The 21063-nt window shown below is 36.9% G+C and overlaps 1 protein-coding gene across 1 annotated transcript in view; it reads right to left on the bottom strand.

The window, feature by feature from the left end:
* Window positions 1-4492: 4492 nt before the first annotated feature.
* PLXDC2 (plexin domain containing 2) overlaps window positions 4493-21063 on the bottom strand; it is a 273509-nt gene continuing 256938 nt past the window's right edge. Inside the window, exons 13-14 of the mRNA XM_040591928.1 lie at window positions 18096-18256; window positions 4493-6639 (exon numbers count right to left, since the gene is read on the bottom strand). Coding sequence (XP_040447862.1) covers window positions 6523-6639; window positions 18096-18256 — 278 coding nt within the window. The 3' untranslated portion in view covers window positions 4493-6522. The remainder of the gene's footprint in view (window positions 6640-18095; window positions 18257-21063) is intronic.

Raw genomic sequence — 21063 nt, 5'->3', positions numbered from 1 at the left:
CAAAACAACTCTCATTGAAACTGAAAAAAAGAAAGATCTAGTAATAAAAACAGCAGTCCAAAGCTAGACAGGCTCAAATTATATTTATTACTAACAGCTAGTGGGTACCTGAGCAAAAACTGTGCCACCCAAGCAGTCAATAAACTCTCTTTCAAACTAATATTAGCAATTAATAAAATGATTTTTTTTTTTAATAACTATGCCAAGGGAAAAAATGCAAAACTGCATGGGAAGAGTTTAATTAATATCCCTAAACACTATCTTCCCAGAGAGACAACAGAGACAACAGGCATCTGTATTCACTAATTGGGAAAAAATATCTGCTGAGTTAAATGGATGTAATTAAGAGTAATGTCTTGAGGCTTGCTTTTAAAGTCCTTTTGCTGCTTTAAAAGAATCATCTGGGACAAGTTTTCCACTGAAGAGACCAGTAGTTTGTTTGACCAAAGCGTCTAAATAAACAAAAAGTTTCCAAGAGATTCAGAATTCAGCATGCTAACTCCCATGGGCAAAATTCAGTCAATAACAGGAAAATCTACCTCCAGATAGCTGTATTAACCAGAACCCACACACAGAAGAAAAATCAAGTGGAACTTTTTTCAAATTGAGGGTTATTTTGAGTGACACTGAAAGCGGTCATTTCAGTGTGTAATTTGGGGCTTAAGGGAGTGCAAGAGAGCAAAGTACCGAGAATGCAGAGTTAGATTAAGAGGTGGGAAAGAACCAAAGATGAGAATAAAAAAGTGAGGCAGGAGATTGTACTGAAAAATCTTGCAAGAGACAGAGAATTGCATCAAAAAGTGTCAGACATCCTAAGAAAAAACGTGGAGTCAGCACGAGACCCACTGAAATGAGCTCTGCACAGAGGAGCACCTACTCCACTTGGAAGAGAACCATGTCAGGAAATGAGACTCCTCCTACCTGAAAGATGCTTTATTCCACTTAGTATCCTCAGCTGTTTTCATCTCCATAAAAAATTAAAAAGGCAAGACACTCCCCTAAGATCCGACAATAAACTGATAGTTAAAGGACAGCTTTAGGATTATGATACTCTCCAAATCAAGTTGAATCAGCCCACAGACTTGAATATTTTATCAGTCCTCTGGCCATAAAGATATCGGCTACTCTGGATAAAATGAATGTCATTTTTCCCTTTCTGCTTTATGCAAGCTGCATCCTGCTTTGTCATATTTGGCTTCTGCTAAAGCACTGTTCTACCTCAAAACGCTGCCTGTGGTTCAAGCTTTTTCCCCACATAAACCCTCCATGAGGTGAAACAGGGACTCCTGCAGATTTAGGCAGAAGCTAGTTGTTCTGGTGACATTTCTGGCTTTTAAAATGAGGGAGCTGGACATGAAGGAACACCTCATGTGTTCTCACTCAGTGCCGCTGGCACATGATAGTGATGCTCTCAAGGCTGTACATAAGGTCTCTTGCCCTGTCTCTAGAATATCTGGGAATACTGACACCTTTCCCCTCCTGCATTGCTCCCTTCCCCTCATCCTACTTCAAAAAAAAAAATGCTCCCCCCCCAACAAGCACCCAAACCCAACTTACCACATCCATAAAGAAAAGTAGCAGCAAGTATCAGTCCCTGAAGTCTCTGTGTAAAACATGAGAATTAGAGTGAATGCTACATCATTACTCAGTAGCATTTAATTTTGGAGGTTTTAGGCTTCAAGCTTCCAGTAGCTCTCTGCAAGAAGGTGCACATGTATAAGGACTCCAATGATCTTACTCTGGACAACAATGCTTGCTGCTATTCTTTCTCCTCACTGAAAGCAATAAATTACCTGAAAGCAAAAATATTGATCTGAGCTGAATTTGTGCTCTATCCCTGTTCTTTTCCTAATGGCTAATGCTATGGCTGCAGTCACTACGGTTTTGCACAGCAGAGATACCTTCTAGGTGGATGCCAAATCTTGTCATTATACAAAGCTTCATTGCTTGTGTCAGAAAATACTAATGCAGCCATTGTTTCAGCCACTGTACGTATGCAAAGTGAAATTTTCCTTTGACGGTCTGTGAGCTGGAACATTAACCAATATGGGGCACCCTGCATGCTCTAGTCACCCACCTCCTATGTGAAATACTGTCAGCTCATGACAACTGCTTGCAGAGTCTTGTTCAGAGATTCTTTACAAATAAAAAAGATGGATGTTGTCATTTACAGTTGTTTTTGCTTAACCAGGAGGTGCTCCAATAGAGTATAGAAATATTCTCATGTTTTCCTTGGAAGCCTTACTACTCTTCTGCAAAGAAAACATCTTCCCTGCTCACTGGCAAATTGGCTTAACCCTTTTCCATTGCTGTCCACATTTGGATGGCAAACCAGTGATTCAACTATTCAGCCGGTTCAGATATTTTTGTAGTGAGAGTTTTATGGTTTGAACTCTGTTGACCAAGGAAAAAAGGTAAAGTTTGCAAAGTCAAATACTCTGTTCACCTTGTAAAAATCTAATTTGGCTTCCACAATTTTTCAAAATACAGTGATGCATTACATTTTCCCCCAGAATTCCATCACACACATTATTTGTAGAAAATGAACTTGATCTGAAGCCAGATTATAATGGCACATAGAAGGAGGTTGTTACTTACAAGACATCTATGTAATTTGCAGCAGAAGCTTTGAGAACAAGGAAGGCAGTTATAATAAAAGGAGGAACAGTTTCACATTGGTCTTCTCTGGAAAATTGTCTCCCTTCACAGGAATGCTCAGAACTCAAATAAATCAAGGTGTGTGTATTCCTAAAGTACAACGATGATGGGAAAAGGAAGTAAATTCCATGGAGAGGGGAAAGAAAAAAAAAAAAAAAAAAGTAGTCTTCTGAGCAGGCTCTGGAAAAAGTAAAACAATACTTGAACAAGGAGAAAAATATGGAATACCTGCTTCTTAACAACAGCCTGCATTTTCTATGTCCAATGCATCACAGGGTGCACTGAGAAACATAGCAGGTGATTAAATAAGACTGCATCATTATATGTATAAGCATGGGAGTGAAATCACAATTCCACTTCTTCAACACTTCCATAATTTCTTAGTATCCGAATAAAATTTTTCAAATGTAAGGGTCTTTCTTCAACAATCTCTGTGTGTGATACATGTATCTGATTTATTGCTTCATCTTATTGAGATTTAAAGAGCTACTTAGTAACGTGCTTTGAATCCTTGCTGTTCAAACTTTCCTCTGTTCTGTGTAACAGGATGAGCTGAAGCATAGCACTGTGACTGTTAGGTGTTATGGAGCATTTAACACTAAAATAGAAAATAATAAGAAATGATTATTTGGGAGATCTTGCAAACATTCCATGCATCAGGTACACAAATTTACAGGAAAGTTTGAGTTAAGATAGCTGTTAGAATAAATGACACTGTAAGTAAGTATTTAAACAAATGAAATATTCTGAACTACTTTCAAACGAAGGACCAGTGGGAATGCTAGTAAAGCCACTGTTTCAGAGACCTGGATGGAAATTTCTTTATGAATTGCTGAATAATATTTCAGCTGGATCTCTGAGAGAGGGCTATATGATACTTTTTTGGTCTGGACCAATTATCCTGGTGTTTTATAAAATAGTAAGAATAGGATTCTCAATTAATGTCAATATTTCATCACACCTATAGATTAATATTTGTATAATTTTTAATGTGGCAACTTTAATTATTAAAAAATTAGAAAACCAGATGGAATTACAAAACAGCAACAGATTACTTAACTTTTGCCTAGTGGGGTAAGTAGAACATACCACAGAATATATAAAAGCAGACACCAATGAGACACTATACATCCATTAGTATGCAGGAAGTTTTCGGATATCAGTTCTTATCAGACATAAACATATGCCTATCATTCTTATTAAATTAACCCAGCAACTCATCATGCTATAATCCATAGCATATAACATCATAGCAAAAATTAAAAGAAGTACACTATGATGCTCCCCATAAACCAGTGAAATCGGTCACCAAATTATGAGATGGACAAAGAGTGAAAAAAATAACTGCTATTATTTTACAAAGGAGTATGAAATTTGAGTTAGTTTGCAAACACTAACATCCTTCAGCTGTGCAAGAGGGCTTTAAAACAAAATTAATCAAAATTCTGGATTTTAAAATTGTTGTTGTGTTTCTCTAATCATGTTACAAACATCCTGTCAGCTCCATTGCATGACATGTATTACATACATGGGTAAAACCATGGAAAACATGAGTGAATCAGCCAAAGTGCAGACCTGAAAACTCATAATAATATAAATCTTCTTTACCTATATGGAACATCTCTTGAACTTATTGCAGTACTGTGTAGATTTTTTGTAAATGTCTTAGTATAATTTGCCAAGATGTGCTCTGAAATACAAATAATTTCAAACTATTCCAGCATGCTTCAAATAGAAGCTCTACAATTGCTTCATTTAGCCAATGAACCCTAGCTGATGACTTCCAAGATTCCTAGAAAAACTAATAATAAGTATTGCACACCAAATACGTGTCTAAATGATGTGCACTGATACGTTTTTATTTAATAAAAATGAGTTTCACCATATATATATGTGCATACATTTGGTTATTGCTATTGGAATTAACAGCCTGCAATTTAATCCAAGCCTATTAGAAACAGGGCTCAGCAGACCCACACAAATTGAAATGAATACTTGCCACAGGCTTTTCACCAGGCTTCGAGACAATGTGTTTGTTAGTACCTTCAGATTAATACCAGTTAGGTTTTGAACAGTTTCAGTCTCACGCTAGATGATTTAGAACAGATGAAAATAAAAGTGTGTTATCCAAAAGAAAAGAATACAGAAAATACAGTATTGTATTATTTACTGAACAAAATAACAAGTAAAAATCATGTCTGATTTTTTTAAAACAGCATTAAGTAATCAATTTTAGACCATACAAGCATCAACAAGAAATGTAAATGACTGTACTATTAAGGTGGTATCTACAACTTTTTTTAACTGCTTGAGATCCGAAATTGCAAATACCTCACTTTAAAATTATTCAAGTGACTTATACAGTATGTAAAAAATCTAATCGTCAATGACTATGATGAAATGTACATACAATACCTGAATTTAATATTTTAATAGATCAGGCCCAGATCATCAAAGCATTTAGGTTCCTACTCCTCATGGAAGATCTGGGTCTCAGTGTATATTTAACCCCTTCCATGAAAGGAGTAATTGTTTTGATGGTGTGAATTTATAGTCTTGTCTTTCCCTATAATGGAGGGAAAGGGTCAACACTAAAGAAAGAGTGGTTCCAATAGGCAGAAAGGTTATGGCACTGCAACTACACGAACCACCTTCCCTACACAACATAAAAATATTCTAATATTAAGGATTATTTTACAACTCCGTGGAAATATGCAGTAATGCAATCCATTTCCTTTGTCTGGATGACAAAAATGCTGTCTTAACAGTCACAAGAGCCTGCCTTGTGTTAGCTATAAAAAAAAAAATATATTTATATATATATTTATGCAACTACTATGTGCATTAAACAAAATCACTGTATGAATCAGCAGGGTTCAAGAACATTTGTATCTGAATGTCTGGAAGGGGTGCATTGAAGTCTGTGGTGCTTCTCAGTAAGGACTCACAATGAAATGGCAAAGGATAGAAACCCATTTGTTGAAAATTGTATTTTTTGTATCACATTGCCTAAGATATGGTCCATAAGATCTCTGGCAGCCAAAAGGATCTGTTGCCTTCAGCCTACTGCTCAGAAATGAGATATATGCTTTGAAGCAAACCTGATAATCAATTTTTAGTAAACATTGAAACCAAATATCAGCCCAATTTCATTGTGAACGCCCATGAAACAAAATAATTTCACCACTGTGAAAATTCTCTGTTGTCTTAATTTCTTACCAATTTGTATACCATGAGTTGTTTAGAAGAACAGTAATCAGCAATGTACGAGAAACATTGTACTACTCCTGGAAAGCATATACATTGTGACTTGCTCAGTTAGGTGGGTAGGTTAATTTAGAATTGAAAGGTGAGTGTATTTCACATCCATTTTTAGAAGTATTGGAAAATTCCTTTTTTTCTTCTTTACCTGCATTACATTGAGATACTTTTCTCACTCACCTGTGAACACTGATCAGTGCTGTTTTCACTGAAAGGGTACAGATTTGTCACTCCATCTTTGAGATACCAGAGAAGAACACTTGAACCGTAGGGCAATACCCTTGTGCACCAAAGCTTTATTATATTTTTGACTACTGTGCATCCCCATACCTAAAGCCAATAACATGGCACTTGTGCCATAATTCTGATACCGTCGGTGTCCACTGACAAGTGTTCTGCATGAACCATTGTGTCTCAGTCCACTAACAAAAACTATTGTGCAGTGGTAATCTGGTACCTTAGATAGTTTTTCTTCTTGGACAAAGCTTATCCAAAATCTTCTTTCTATCAGACTACAGCAGCTTAGGGCTCCTTTTCTTTAAAGAGAGGCAAAGTAAATGTCTTACACCTGTAGGCCAGTACTGGTGTTCTGTCCTAGAAATTTTAGCACTGCTCTGATACGATGAACCCTTCTTTTTCTCCAACTGGTTCCACTTCAGCATAGGCAGGATGTCCAGATCCTCTTCTGAATTTCATTGCTGGCCATCTGCTTGGACGTCGCTGTAACAGCAACAATAAGAAAATAAATTTTCAGAATATGAAAGGTACAACAATAAATTATTAATAAAAAACTTTAACAATGCCTTCTAATTTTGGTCTAATACTAAAACCCACTCCGTGTAGTTGTTACAGAAATGGAGAAGCACAGTTCACCAGCAGCAAAAGTCAGAGGAATTAATACCTCTTTCTAAATCTGTGGCTGATGGCTGTTCTTAAACACCTAAAAAAATACAGCGAGTCCTAGCAATGAAGAATTAAACACCTAAAAAAATACTGCGAGTCCTAGCAATGAAGATGATGAAACGGCTCCTGTCTAAAATAGTTTATCAGTGGATCTGTGACTTTTGTCATATAAAGAACTGCTGATCCACCACCTCCTAAAGGATCTGTCCACTGCTTTTCCTTCCTAGTTCCGCATAAAAAATTGCTAACATACTCTACTCCAGGGGAAAACGTGTAGCAGAGTCAACAGAAACTGTGCTTTAAAAAAATATTCAGAACAAAATTCTGACATGCTCATGCAGGACTGCCAAAACAATGAATATATCAAGTGCCATAATTTCTGCTTGAGTAGTTTATTTGATGGTTCAAACAGAAGCAACCTTTTGCATTTAAACTTTTATGACCGTTAGGTACAAGGGTCTTAGAAGTTCTAATCAATTTTCGTTAGGATGTTTGGTGTCTGCTTTAAAAACAGCTAATAAACAGGGAAGAAAAAGATCTTTTCTAGGGTGGATAAAACAATTCCTGTATGATTATGATACCTCTGGGATGGAAACATGCTTTAAAAATTCTGTATGTTCAAACTAATTGATATCTGGGAAGTTTCAGACTGGGCGATCAAGCTGAGATTCTGTTAAAGGGAATACTTTCAGGTAACCAGGAAAACTCCTTCTTAAAGCCAGGTAACAGAAGAGGCTCTCCTTAAATGATTATTCCCTATTGGAAATCTTATCTGCTAAATATGCTGACACATACTCCTTTTTCTTTACTGTCAACAGTTACAATCTGCTTGGAAGGAGGCCTAGAAGATGCATCAATCTATACAGAAACACTGCAGGAAAACGAGAGGAGAAACAACGACGTTAAGTTACAGCCTGTATTTCCATTGACAGTTCAAAATCTAAACAATTTTACTTTATGGTCTTTCTTTTATCTGAAAATAAACATTGCATTTGATTTTCCTTTGCCATAATATCCCATTTTGGTTGCCTTTCAATCCCTAAGGATATTTCATGCTGCTGAGCGGCGGTGTTGGGGATCACAGAACAGCTACGGCCATGACATTATGCTGAGACTCATGGTGCTGTTGTGCAGCAGCCACCAAAGCAACCTTGGGGGACCACTGAATCTTCTTACCAACAAACCACACAGCTGTCTGCGGGTACAGCACAAAGTTGTCCTCAGAGATCACCGTTAGGAAGAGATGCTATAAAAGCAACTCGTTCCTTTTTCTCCCATTGCAGGATCAGGTTACTTTTGAGGCATTCAGAGTTAAATTCTGTTTGGCAGGTAATTTAAAATCCCAGGCCTTTCAATGCAGCAGCTCCCTGCAATGTAGGAAGGCAGGACACTGTCCTCTTTAATGGATGTCTTTTCCTAATAAGAAAACTTAGTCTATTCAAACTTTGGAAACTTTTTTCTACCTTAGCTTGTTTCAGAGTGGTTTCAAAATTAAGAACAGTTAGGTTACTGTTAAAGAAAAAGGGTCATATTCTGTTCCCACACTCACTGAAGTAAATCAAGAATAATTCAATTAAATGTAAAGGACTTATTTCAGATTTACACTGGTATAAATGAGAAAACAATTTGACCGAGAGGTCTCTAATGAAAAGAGAAAATGAAAAACCACTGGAAAAATAGTAAGAAAAATAATTAGAAACAGTCTCAAATGGCAACATGTAAGGATGAGCTCAGTTTTAATCTATTAAGTTCCTCCCTAATTTCATTTTAAGATGTACCCATGATTAGTTGCTAAATCTACCATTTTGAGCTACTCACAATGCCATACAAGATAAACAGCAGCTGTTGTTCCAGAGATAAACCAACAGATTCAAAGGTTATCTCCAAATACTACAGTTACAGCTTTTGGTGGTTTCTCTTCATGCCTGAGATGAGATTTTCCATTCCTAGTGACAGTCTGTTTAATTTCAACTTCTTTGTGTGCATGTGGGTAATGTAAGTGGTTGCCAGTCTTAAAAGAGAGCACTGACAAGCTATCAATTCATTGACATTATGTATGGACCCCACAAAAGCGGTAGATATGACAGTTTTAATCGATAAAAACAAAAGCCACTTCATTGATGTTGTGAGATACAAAGCTCCTTGTGTTACTGAAGCAGCTCAGGAAAGGCCTAACGCATTCTTCCCCTTTATTCTCTGTGAAGGAGATTAATCAGAAGATACAAAAACCCTACCCCCCAAAAAAATCCTAAATGCCAAACCCAAATAAAACAAAACAGGGAGAAAGCAAGCTGGGTATTTTAAATAATTCCTTAGTTTTGTTATCCAATTTAACATGAAAAAAATCTGTTTTTTCCTCTAGAATTAGAACTCTTAAAGGAAATCCTCTGAGCTGTGGCAGAGGAGTTGTAACTCCTGCTTCCTTTCAGTGTGTTACAAAATGGGAAAACAGGACTAGGATTTTTTAATGGGACCAAAGCTTCCTTGGGTTCATTATTTTAAGCAAATAAGTTGAGGGAAAACAGCTTGTGACCATACAGGACCAGGATGCAGAAGATACATGTCAGGATGTAGAAGAATAATTTATGATACACATCAAAAAAAAAAAAAGTTAGTTCCTATTGAAGATCAGTGAAATAAAATGAAAGAAACCAGCCGATGGATAATCCATCAAAAGTGAGATCTACCTTTCATATTTCTTACATTATACCTGCCTACGCCGTTGTTGCTGGCTGTGCAGTTTAATTGACTTCCTACAGTAATACTAGAGTATTGCTAGAGGCTAGAGTAAGTGCCTTTGTGTGAGTCACAGAATCACAGAATGGTCAGGGTTGGAAGGGACCTCTGGAGATCATCTAGTCCAACACCTGCTGAAACAGGTTCACTTAAAGCAGGTTGCACAGGATCATGTCCAGGCAGGTTCTGAATATCTCCAGGAAAGGAGACTCCACAGCCTCTCTGGGCGCCTGTCCCAGTCACCCTCTGTCACCCTCAAAGTTTTTCCTCATATTCAGATGGACTCTTGCAGTGGAAATCTTGCAGTAGAGGCAGAATGGATACAGTTTGTCTCACTTCTGAGAAAAAAAAAAAAAAAGAGGAGAGGATTCTATGTATGAATACTAAAAGGTGGTGACTGGAGTATCCTCTCACTGTCACATAGAAAGGTCTCCAAGTGTGTTCTTTTGACATCTTTCAACATGAGGGAATTTTGAACTTTATAAGGCATCTTTTATCTATAAAAAATGATATGAAGACAAATGCATGAAGACAAGTTTCTGTCAGTAAGGGACAGAAGGAACTTGGCAACATGTATTACATATTTGATATTATTACATCCTACCCTCTACTATCCCCATCCCATAGTCATCCTATCTTTCATTCAGTACAAAAAAAATGGAAATGAGTATGACTCTGTAAAGATCTGCAATGTTATAAGAGCAGTGAAGGGGAAACATAATGAAAAATCTGCCCTCTCTCTGTCATCTTCCCAATACTGCCACACATGCACACACCTCACTCTAAAATTTTTTTAAAAGATTCTCAGAAAGTTCCTTTGTACATTTCAACCAGCATAAAGTCCCAGAGTGCTTGTGCATGGATCAACTCAGCATTCCTATTCAGCAGTAAACCTTGAACAGCAAATTTCACCAAGACATTCTCTTTTCAAACTGAGTTTACGTGAGTATAAACACTTGAATTAGCATGAGAAGGTCAATCTTTCAAAGTCTTGAAAGACTCTCCAGAGCTCCCTAGCAGACTTGATTTCCCACTAAACTACACAAAAGCTGGTCACTGAACCCTTTTTAGGCTGAATGCTCTGATGTAACTTTCTCTTCTCCGCCTATTGATTATTTTCCTGTATTTCAGATCTTTCAATCATTCAGAGGACTGTTTCACCATTTCTGCTGAAGGCTGCATCTTACATTTCCATCACTGTCAAGTTCTTTGTCTAATTCAAGGTCACAAAACATTCAAATCTATTTAAAAGTCATATTCTTTAACGACACTTTGCCAACAAGGCCTATTTAACCCTCTTAACTGAAAATATGTAAATACAGAGCTATCCAAATTCTGGATCAATTGTCAAAACCCTAGAAAAATTGTAATGACTTACTCAAATGGATTATGAAAAGGCAAAAAACTATAGTAAGGTCTATTACTAAATGACCATACATTAACCTGATACCATTAAGACCCATTTGTCTAAAGTGCACTGGTCCACTGTTAATCTATCTCAGTAGCCAGGCCTTTTGCTTTCTTACAATGAGGAAATATCTGTTACCAACTACCTTGCCCATAAAATGTATTTTTGTGCTCAAAGTTACTTGAAATATTGTTTATGCAATTATAATTTGTGCATCAGTCTTTAACCTCTTCTAGAAACACTCAATTTATTTAGCAGAACAGTCAGAAATAGATGAGGTTTCTAATATCTGACAATGTACTACTGCTATGTATTTCCAGGAATAAGAAAAGATCCATTGTCTGACACCATGTTAATCCAATATTTTGAAGAAACTGTTCTGAAATAAAGATTGCTTCAGACTTAAGATTCAGTAGGATAATTTACCAGCTTCATTTGTTTTTCTTTTTGATAGAAGCGCTTGTTTAAAGTGTCTCTCTAATTTAGACCACTTCTTGTTACAACAATGTTTCTGCAGTCTTACTGCAGTTCATCTAAGTAGCTGACTGCTCATGGACGAGAAACAGAATGCCTCCTTCCTCCCCACCTTTGACTTTTATTGTCAGTGTTGATTATTTATTTTAGTGCTTCTCCCTTGTGGCTGATTGCTGAGCTGCTGGTTCCTGCTGAACTGGATAAGCCTTGGAAAAAATAACTTTACTATCAGTACAAGGCAACGACAGTGAGATCAATGACAACACCTCAAATGCCAGGACACCGCAGGACTTTGAAAGAAGAGAAAAATGATACTTGTTCGCTTTTTTCATCGTCATCTTCATGAAACACAATTGAGCCTGAACTTCTGGGCAAAATCAAATTGATGACCATGTCAAGCCTTTTTCAAACAAAAAGCATAATCCCCTGTAAAAAAAAAAACAACAAACACAACACGCCCCCCCCCCCCAAAAAAAAACAACAACAACCCACACCAAAACCCCACCAATGGGCCATATCCCAGAAGAAATCAGCAGAGCTGTGTGAGCTTCATCACCTGTCTAAACCATCTGAGGATTTGACTCTTTTTTTAAAATGCCTTCTTTCTTTTTTACTCTCTCTCCTATGTACTTCTCTTTTGTTTGAAGACATACACTGCATTTGCGACATTAATGCAGAAGCCTGGAAACAGTGCATGGACAACAGGGATGGATATTAAATGATGGCTCTTATTTGTGAAGTGCTGCTATGAGCAGAGAAGTATAACGGTGAGCCAGAAATACCCTTAATTTCCCTGAGCTCTGAAAGTCCAAGAGCTGTTTCCAGCTTTTTTGTCTATTTTATCCTTTTATTTCATTCCTCTAAGCAGACAGGGGATGAGCAGAAGGTCAAAATCTGAAAAAAAAATTTACTGCTACATCTGCATGCCAGTGAATGTTTCCAGATACTGAAATCCTGTATACAGGTCAACCATTAGAATAATACCCAAAAATTAGTGATTTTTCAGACCACTCCAGGTAGGGCTCAGGATTCAGGAACTACTGTGAGTTAGAAAACAGGAATGCAGATCCTTCCGTGCTGGTTGGTCTTTATGTTAAAAAACAGTCCCAAGCTTATTTAATTTACTACTAAAGATATACTTCAAGTTAAATAAGGAGGAGTAGAAGTGCACTCCCCGGACTCTGATCACACACTAATATCTTAATTGCCAAAGTCTGTAGCTGCTCATTCCTTCTTCCCTCTTTTTCTCCCAAGGTCACTCTCTGGCTCCATAGCACCAGTTCAACTCTCTGTGTGGCCATTTGAAAAACAGATTTCTGAAATTATCCATGTTAAAACATCCAAAGTGAAGTAAAACAAAGAACTAAAAAAGACACAGTTATGTGCATGTGTGAAAGTGAAGTAAAACAAAGAACTAAAAAAGACACAGTTATGTGCATGTGTGTGTAAGTGTACATGTATGTTTCAAAGCAGCAGAATCAGCACAATAAAGCTATAGAAAACCTCCAAGGAGGGTGGGAACATCAAGGCAAAGGCTGAGACCTTTTAAAATGGGATCTTAATTCAAAAGAATAACTTGTAACCACAAACACCCACACTGCTCTTCAGTGCATGACATTAATTACTACTAAGGCATACACAGCCGCCATTAAGAAATACATAGGCTCTGAATTCACTCATATCCTTACAGTTTCAGAGTCCACGTGTTAGTAAGTTGGATTTGGTTTTGTACCTATAAGCTGAATACAAAAGAAAGGCTTTTTGCCTAAGGTTAAGATGGTCCCAATTTGCAGTGTTAGTTCAGACTCCTTGAATTCCCCTACCCGCAGAGAACTGCCACAGAATTTTATTCTGCTGTTGTTGAGCCCTACAAAAGCATGTTTGGCAATGGTATCACTGTGTCCAGCTGCAAAAAGACATCACAACATCTGATTCTCTGCCTTCATATTGGCCAGCAATTCTGCTGTCTCCTCAGCTGTGGCCAGATCATGTTGTCTTTGTTCTCCAAAGGCAGAGCACTGGCATGACAGATGAGGTATGTTTCAAACATTAAGAAGACTTTGGACTAACATATACATAAGAAAGGTAAGAAAAACACAAAAAAAGCATGTGCATGAAAACTTCTTGTGTCATGCAACCTTTTGTGTCCACAGAGAACTGGGTGCAAACAGGCAAAAGACATTAGAGTAAAACACAGTCTGCCTTATGCCTTGATTTTCGATTTGCTAAATGCTCCCTGGATGTTAATGGCTCTCAGTGTCAAAGTTCACACACAAATGCAAGCCAATAAAGGTTAAAAAAAAAATCAGCACAGGAAAAATAGAACAAGAAAAAGCAGCGAAATACAAAATACTACTAAGGTTGCTGTTTGGCCCAAAACTCACTGAAATTTGACCAAATCCATCTGACATATATGGGAATTTCTTTGCCCCACTTACATTCCAGCTCCAGATATCTATATCACTTTTGTTGTGATCTATATCACAAGCATGCAATGTACTACAATAGGGGCATCATGCTTGGCTTCTTGGCCATCTAACCTTAAATCCTGAATGCAAGTATACTATACAAGTTAGTGAATAAATTAATTACTTTTTAATTGTGATATAGCTAGTGTGTAGCTACATGTCTTAAGCTAGATTTATGACAAAAGCTTCCACTTTGTTGAAAAACACATGAAAAGCACTATTTGACATGTACACTGCTTTTAAAAACAAGTGCAACTTCAAAATGTACTCAAAAGAGACAAGATTCCTTGAGGTAAGAGTAGGTATGTAGCTTGATTCAAAAGGGGAAATAACTGGAAACAAAGTAAAATTCAAGGGACAGAAAACACCATAAAGATAACCATAAATAAATAAAATATCAAAGCATACAACATCTGCTCTGTCACTCCACAAGCTAATCTTTAGTCAACGTTTACTTTCAGCTTTTAGAAAGAGCCTGCATTCACTGAAACTTTAATTGAAACTCCCTCAACTTTAAAAGTTGGTAATTAATTCCGTCTTTAGGTCACCAGAGAAGCATACAACTTAAACAATGAAACACACGTTGAATAGCGTGGGGCTGGAAGAAAGAAGAAAACATTGCATTTTGATTTGAATCTTCTACACGCTTAAGAAAAAGGGGAACTTTTTTGAAAAAAGTATTGAACTATTTCGATCTTATTCTTTCAAAATGATACACTATCATGGACAAATTGAATAGCATTGACTTCTCAAGCTATTTGTGCAAAACAGCTATTTTTGTTCCAGGTGGGGCTGCACATATGCATTGTGTTCAACAGCTATGAACAAAACCACTAAAGAAAACATTTTCTTCAGACTTTAAGTGTAAAAAAAAAATCACAGAATAACATTACGCTATTCTAGAACAATAGTTGTTTTTGAAATAATGGTGTTTTTCTTGGCTTTTGTGTATCACTTGTTTAAACCAGCTAGTGCATTCAGGATGTCATTTAATGGTGCTCTGAGGTGTCGCAAGGGATTGCATTTATCAGTGCAAAGTTAAACACTACAATCAAAATGTAGGTGTATTTATCCCTGTCTGGGGGTGCTCACTATATAACAAACATGAGGGGCATCACAACTGGGATTTGAGATGAGCTATGTGAAAACGTGAGTGAGGACATAAGTGAATATTGAGTGATATCTGCAGAGAACACAAGAAAGAAAAAGACTTAAAGCCTCAGATGTGGGATCAGTTTATCATACTTTTAATTATTCAGTAATCAGTTATGACTATAAATCGAATCAACTCAAAATTCCTTATACAGCCCTTAACCTAAAAAAACCCCAACAAAATCGGACAGATATGATGCTTTACCTACAAAATCATGACAGCATCCTAGAAACTTAGATGTAAAAAAATTATTAATCGTGTTAAGTTTTGAATGAATGCTATGCTTAACGTCAATATGATGCCTCTATAAAGTAGCTTCTTTAAAAGTAAACACAAATGGGGCAGGTCCTCATTCTTTATCCTATCCAGCCTTAGATTTATATTAATTACTGATGATAAACTGATGCAGATCTTGATTTGGCTAGAAGACTTGATGGGAGACTAGGGTACTGGTAATTTTTTAGATAACTGCATGAAGGAGCTGCCTGTCCATCTGTCACATCTTGTTTTAACTGTGCAACTTGCTTTATTAATCAAAAGACTCATACAAAACAGTATCATACTGTGAAATATTTACGTGTTTGTTCTCATTTCATGACAAGTCCATGGCAATCCGCTTGAGCTCTTTCCCCAGAACAGTAACATCAGATCCACATTTCATTCATTTCTCACAAATAATGCAGCTTGTCTGCTGTGGTATGTGGGGTAACATGTTATCTGTAGCTGCTTACTCAATTTTTTTTCAATTGCACAAATCCAATAAGGAAGGCATTTTCATAAGTGACCTTTTTATACCAGTTATGCCTCATTTTTATTTTTTTTAAGTACTTCACTTTCAAAATGGAAGTCTGAGAAGATACATTCTCCTCTGCATTGAAATAATGTACATCCTATAGATCAGATGAATATAAGAATAATATATTCTAGTCTTTATTTTTTGAATTGGTTAAATTATTTTCTTTTTTGTTTGGAAAGTAAATGATTAAACTTCTTAAAGAATTTTATTTCAAGAATGGATTACTTTATTCTGTTCTTCCTTGCTTATGATACTAACAATGGCTTTACAGTTTTTGAATTTGTGGAAATCTTCTGAAATACAGAGTAATCCCTTTCTCCACCCTTTGTGGTTTTACCACTCACAGGGAAAGGCCACCCCTTCACAGCTAGATTTTTTTATAATTTTATGTTAAATGACTGATTCTTCACAAGTATCACTATTTTGCTAGTAACCGAAAGCGGATGTAGTTTATACCAACTTTTGCATAAACTTGATTTTGACTGATTTAATTAATCCTGTCCTTATTAAATTATTTCCCCTTTATTTGAAACAGAAAAAATATGTTTTCTATTATTTCTGAACACCTACATTGCTTGCTAGAGATATTTTAGCTTTGACTGCAAAGAGTGATTAATACCACCTAAAGATTAAGTTCAGTGGAATAGGTTTAACAAAACTGACTGAGGCACCACTGTTTGCATGATAAGTACAATGTTGATGAATGAAATAAATTTACATACCATTACTATACTGAGAACAAAAATAAACAAATGTGTGTTTTAATTTGGTATTCTTCTCTCCTCAATAAATGGTGTTGCCATTTACTTAGCCTTTTCAGTCACATAATAACAGATAAGAAACTTGTTTTTACTAGAGTAAAAGAAGAGAAATTCAATATGTGTGTGAAAAAAAAAAAGGGAGAAATCCTTCTCTTTTGTACAAGGACTTCAGTGGAGTTTTGTTTGTCTACATCAATAGAGAACTGGCTTGAAATGTTCCATAGACATGAAAGAAAACTATTGATTTTATTACGTGGATGCTGTTTCCTGGTGGTTAACACAGTTACATTGCTTGAGCCTAGAATACTGATAAACAATTCCTTTTGATTTTGGTCACTACTATTGCATCTAAGAAGTATATTTATTATAATACAATTTTAATCATTCTATCCATGTCCATGTCTCACTTCAATTCACACTGCTGTCACTAAGAATGAATGCCTGTATCTTCCTGGTCCAGTCTTTTACCTAAGCAATCCCTAGATATCCCTACTAACACTTCCCGTTGTTCTGTGTCTTCACTGTTGCCCATTAGAAAGTGTCCAGGCTCTTAAAAGAAAGGGAGTACTACAAGTGAGGTTTATGAACAGTCAGCATATTCTTTCGTGTTTAGCAACTCTATGGTTATCATAAGGTAGAGGAATACTGCTAAGTTGAAAAAAACACAAGTAGGTGTAGAGGTATTCAGTTTTTTGTAGAATCAAACATCTATGGTGAATGCTCCTTTCTCATATTCTCATGTACAGTGGAGCTGAGCTGACTAAATGTCAGCATCTGCAATGTGGGCATCTACACCTAAGGTAGTTATTGGTATTTGAGGAAGAAAAATGCTTATTTATATAATCTTGAAGAAGATGTCTCAAGCAGGTCAGATGACTCATGGTCTAAACCAGTCTTTTTCTCACTACACTAATAAAAAGAACAAAGCGAGATAATACTAGATTTAGATGTTAAAATTAGGTGAAAAGCATCTTTCCCACACTCTGAGGCAAAGTGTTAAAAGATTTCAACAAATGAATGTATGGAACAGCCAACACAGGTTTCAAACTGTCAGCTCTTCTAGAGAATTAAGAAAGCATACATTTTATTTTCCCCCAGGAAAATAACAGAAAAAATATGTGTCCCAAAATAAATTGCCAGTGCACATGAAAGCTAATGGAAAAATGCTATCATGAGTAAAATGAAGGATAGGAAAGAGAGGTGGGGTGGTATATGAGATATATCTTTTAGATATATTTCCTGTGTAAAAACAAACAAAATAATAAAAAATAGCAATGGTAGCTAAAGAAGAAGCTGAGTGACAAACTTGCTAAGAACAAAACAGCATCACCTGCTAGGAGAGGTCCCTTTCTTAAAAGTTTACGCTATGAACACAACAATACTTTCTAGATTTAGTTAAGGAAGTTCTATTCTGGAAACCCCAATCATTGTAGCTAAGTGACAGGACTAGTATCACAATATGTTTCTTTGGTCTTACCTCTATAAAGAAGAGACTAGCTGCTGACGTTGGATGATGATACATATAGACAGTCACGAGGATGGCTGCAGCCACAATGAGGACCAGGACTAGAATGCCAACAATTAAGCCAGCATGAAGCGTTCCACCTTTCTTCTCTGCCGCACTGTCATCCGTAGAAGCTGCACAAATGGCACACTTATTAGCATAGCAACTTATGTCTTATCCACTTCATTTCACAGATGGCAACTGAGCATTTGCTTTTCCTGTGTTGCATGTTCCTTGTTTTCCACAGCCCAAGTTAGAAAAAATGTTAGATGCCTCTTTCCCACAACTGCGTACTCTTATAATCTTAATGAACAGACATTTCCAAATGTTTTACTACTTCTAACTCAATAAACAAAATTAGTATCCTTTCTTTTTAATACAATCTGGACATTCTGAAGTTTCTAATTACCTTCATGATGAATTTTGCTTTGGTTTTCTCATAAAACTATCACAGTTGCCTACAGACAAGAAATACTAGTTGAATACATTTTGAATGTTGTATTTTTTTAAAAAAGGTTCAAGTTGAGATGGCCACAAACCCTTGTGAGGTCTAGCTAATAAACACATTCTGAAAGCCTGATTCATTAGCTTGGAGAGAGGTTTTGAACCACCCTGTGCAACTGAATCAGCCAAAAGTGAAACAGATGGATGCTAAATAACCCTGCAATATTCTAATCTTGGTCTGAATAGAACACTCATCATATCAAAGTATTACAGAAGACCATCCATTTACTAAACTTGGTACCAAGAGGCCACTAATGCTGCGCTCCTGTCAGGAGAAAAGACAGCTGTCTCTCTAACAAAAGCAACTTGTCGGCAGCGCTTCCAAATCAGTGACTGAAAGTATTTTAATAACACTGTAACCTTTGTGGGAAAAGTCTCTCAATAAACTAGCCAACTTCTGTTTGGGTGTGATTTCTACTTTGGACAAACTGGAATATCACAGCAAGTACAAACATGACGATAAGCAATGATTCTTTGGCATCCTTTTGCACAAAGGAGAAGTGCTGTTCTACCCACTACCGCAGGCAAAAAAGCGATTCAGAAGCCCTAGGTTTGAGAAACACCAGAAGACCACTGGTCATTTGGCTTCATAAATTTAAGTCACTCTTCCAATATTCCCACTGTTTTCTGCCTTTCTGGCAATGCTTCAAATCACCTCCATGCCTTATTCCATACAACATCTCTCTCTGGTCTTGCTTTTGAGAAATTTTCTTTCAAATCCACATTTAAATTTCCTCTCAGCATGCTTGTTTGTCGAACTGACTATAATGAAAATTGTTTATTTCTGCAGTCATCCTTTTCATTGTGCCATCCCACTGAACTATTCGTTTGGTTGTCTTAGAGTGCCATGGTCTGTGAGGCCAGAGACCATCCGTTTTATTTGTTCTTGGAAGATAGCTATCGAGTGATCGGTAGGACTTCAAACAAATTACTATTATTGTTATTAATAGTAAAACCAATAACGACAGCAGTACCAATGACTGCACATGGTTTTTTACCATTCACCATACTGTGAGTAGAGCACTCCATGCTAATATTAAAAAAGAGAATTGGAAAGATAGAAGAAAGGTCTACTGATCCAGGTAGTGTTAAATGCCTTGTAAAAGGGGCAATAACAGAAAACAGGAACAGTTAATCTCAGTGCAACAGCTCATGTGTCCACCATGCACTTTTCTCACCAGATCAAGGCCAGCCTGCAAGGCTCGTCACCCAGCAGATTGCAGAGCACCATTGCAACAACGGGGAGAAAAGGAAAATAAAGATGCATTATCATAGCCAAGAGATATTTCTAACTATAACATGGAAGTGAACCTATGGAGGAATTGAAGGGATTCATGTACACTTCCTCTGCTTTTGTCCATATTTCCTCAACCTTGAATCAGGACAACTGAAACCCTGCAGTGCTGCTCTGCTCTTTAATGTGAAGTCAGTGAGATAGCTTGTGGAGCAAGGAGCTGAGTAACATATTCAGTGGATAAACAAAGAAGAACCCAGTAATCTGAGAGGCTAAACTAGGACGTGGGAGGTGTTAACAAATCTAATAAAAAATTGCAAGCATGCACCCCTACTCAGGTACTGCCTAATCCTGGAGGTACCTGTCTTTTTACTGAAAAGTTCATGAGCACCTGTTCACACAGAAACTTCGGTTTTAATTGTACTGACTGTGGACATCAAGTTTGAGCTCAGGCACTAACAACATCCAAGAACCATGCCTCTCTCTGACTAAATCCTACAAAGGGATTTACTTGGCATTCTTAAAGCTTAGTTCACACAGATGTACAGGAGCTTTTAAAAAAGAAAAGTAGGGTCAGTCCTATTTGATTTTTCTTTTTCTTTCTTCTTTTCTTTAACCCAGTACATACAGTGAAAATGTCCAGGCCACCCTTTACATTGCAGCGAAAGAAAGGAGATATTGCCTAGGATGTAGAAGATCTATTTTCAAATGTATTCCCACCCCAAAGGGCACTTAAATAATTTCCTCGTAGTTGTAGAAATAAGTATAAGAGGATGCAAGATTCACGGAGGTCACAGGAAAGAAAGGTGACCCTAAAAAAGGTTCCTCTAACTTTCAGCAGCAGTCTTTTACTTGACATATCCATTAATAATTTATTAAATAGCTGTTCACTTTCAGCTGAGACTAGCTGAATATATACAATACAGCTGAATATATACAAGCTCCAGTCTTAATTTCTGTTCATGCACAGTAACAGTATTTAGGACTTGCACATATAATTTAAATTGCCAAACAAATGCAAATTAAGCAACTGAAAGGCCATCAGGAAAGGCCTGTACATGCTCTGGCTTGGGCTATTAATTCCCAGTGACGAGCAGTTAGTTGTATGAGTCACCCTACTGAGGAGTAACTGCTCCCCAGAAGGAGCAGAGGAGTCATAGTTTGTCTGCCTCATAATTGTCTTTTTGACAGCTTCATACTCTT

The sequence above is a fragment of the Falco naumanni genome, chromosome 4 (assembly GCF_017639655.2).
Source record: "Falco naumanni isolate bFalNau1 chromosome 4, bFalNau1.pat, whole genome shotgun sequence".
NCBI classification, from domain to species: Eukaryota; Metazoa; Chordata; class Aves; order Falconiformes; family Falconidae; genus Falco; species Falco naumanni.
Note: the sequence above shows the minus strand (reverse complement) of the source record. Positions and strands in the feature narration are given on the sequence as shown.